At 34.8% G+C, this 1,893-nt stretch overlaps 1 protein-coding gene and 1 long non-coding RNA gene across 3 annotated transcripts; one reads left to right on the top strand and one right to left on the bottom strand.

Annotated features, from left to right (window-relative positions):
• On the bottom strand, positions 1–370 carry LOC109592017 (uncharacterized). 2 transcript variants are annotated; one of them, XR_002190126.1, is made up of 3 exons: positions 288–370; positions 122–180; positions 1–19 (listed from the first exon to the last, which is right to left on the bottom strand). It is a non-coding gene; the product is annotated as an uncharacterized LOC109592017 (long non-coding RNA). The 2 variants fall into 2 exon arrangements; XR_002190125.1 differs by lacking the exon at positions 288–370 and having other exon boundaries at positions 122–224.
• Positions 371–417: 47 nt separating this feature from the next.
• On the top strand, positions 418–1,830 carry LOC109592016 (uncharacterized; the record flags this gene model as incomplete). Its single annotated transcript, XM_020007592.1, has 4 exons — positions 418–506; positions 557–898; positions 949–1,733; positions 1,788–1,830. Coding segments are annotated over exons 1-4 (1,219 nt in total), but the record flags the coding sequence as incomplete, so codon positions are not given.
• Positions 1,831–1,893: the final 63 nt, after the last annotated feature.

Raw genomic sequence — 1,893 nt, 5'->3', positions numbered from 1 at the left:
CCAACTCTTCTATCAGTACCTGTAACAAGATAGAGAAAGAACAAGAATGAGTGACCACGTGTAATGGCGTGTCTCTTCTCTTCAAAAACAAACAGAAAGGACTCGCCCGTCTTTGTCCTACCTTAGACGCTCTCCTACAAGAGCTCTCCTCTAGAAAACGGGCTATCAGAAAGAAAATCTCTAAATAGAGAGAATGAATGATTTAAGGAGCTATTGGCAGCCATTACAAGAGATATTGAAAGAAAAGAGAAGATATACTAGTCTTCTCTCTCCTTCAAACCATTTACCTGTCATTTTAATATCTATGTTCAAACTGAAACTGACCATTCCTCCTCCTCTCCTCAATTCATGTTGTACTGAGGGGCGGGGCAGTTATTAACTAGTTTATTTTATAACTAGGGTGGGGCTCAGTGTGTTGCAAACTTGCTAAGGGCGTAGCTGCTCTGCCTCAGCAAAAATGTCAACCAAACCTGAGGAGCTGAAAAGAGCCTTTGACAGAGAACTTAGTGAGCGCAGATATTCATAATAATTGTTTTATTAGTATTATTAATGGTAGATATTACTGATTTTCGACTGGTATGGGAAAAGGCTGCTGTCTTGTCAGGACGCTGGGACTCTGTAGCAATTATGCTGGGAATCAGCTACAAAAAGTTATATGCGATTGAAGCAGAGACAAAGTCGGCCAGAGGTTGTCTACAGAAAGTATTTGATTGCTGGTTAAGTAGGAACTATGACTATAAGAGTCATGGTGTCCCTACATTAAGAATGCTGTGTAACTCCATTAAAAGTAATAGTGGAGGAGCTGATCCAGCTCTAGCTGATGAAATAGCAAAAGAATTTAATCTTACTAGTAGTGGAGAGGCTACTACAACACCAGTTCATACATCATCTTCTAAAGGTAAATATAATACGATATTCAATAATCATTTTAATTTATTTATTATTCAGAAGCTACTCCAACTGTTGAGCTACCAGCTCCCACTTCACCTCAATCTGAGTCTTTAGTCGTTTACATTAAGAAGAAATCAACTGAATACTCACCCAAAAACATGATGACACGAATGATTGGAGATCTACAAGAAGTTTACCTTGATAATATGCGTTTTACTAAAAAATCGTTTCATTCTATTGATGTCTCAGAAGTTGTCGATTTCATTCAAGATTACATTGCACTTTTACTCAGTCCACGTTTTGATAAATATGAAGTGATTGAGCCAATGAAAAAAGAGTTTGACCACATTCAAACAATGAAGCAGCTGTTTAGAATATTGGAGAAATACATTTCGTGGTTCAATTTTGAAATTGTTGTCAAGTTAGTCAATACTTTCATTACTGATGACAGAGATTTACAGAGGAAGTGGTCTACATATCGTGAGAAATTAAAAGATTATTTTAAAAATAACAATGCTAAAGCAGTTCAAATTGCAGACTCAATTGAGTTTGGTCTTTCTGATGTTCCAGGCACTAAAGTAATGATTGCTAAGGTTGCCAGAGATGACTACACATTAAATGATTTATATTTCTTTCACAAGCTAATCGCTGATGCACTTGAAGTTCCTCAATATAACTTCTATTTTTGTACAATTGACGATGGCTGCATGGAATTAAAATATTCCATTCCTGATTTTCTTTATTCTGTTCTCTTTCCATTAACCAATCAACAGTGTCATTTATTGGCTGAGATCAGAATCATAAAAATTACTTGTCATGAACATGTACATGAAATGAAGCAGGTATGTTAATTATTAATTATTTTGATATTTTATAGTCTTCTTTTATAATTATAGTTGCCTGAAAATGAATTAAAGAAGCCTCATGATTTTCCTATTGGTAATTATTATTATTATTAACTTTATTTATGATATATTATATAGATATTTATGATCCTCTCTG

The sequence above is a fragment of the Amphimedon queenslandica genome, unplaced genomic scaffold, assembly GCF_000090795.2.
Source record: "Amphimedon queenslandica unplaced genomic scaffold, v1.1 AMPQUscaffold_6550_Cont21492, whole genome shotgun sequence".
Lineage (NCBI taxonomy): Eukaryota > Metazoa > Porifera > Demospongiae > Haplosclerida > Niphatidae > Amphimedon > Amphimedon queenslandica.
This window is presented reverse-complemented; position numbering and strand designations above follow the sequence as displayed.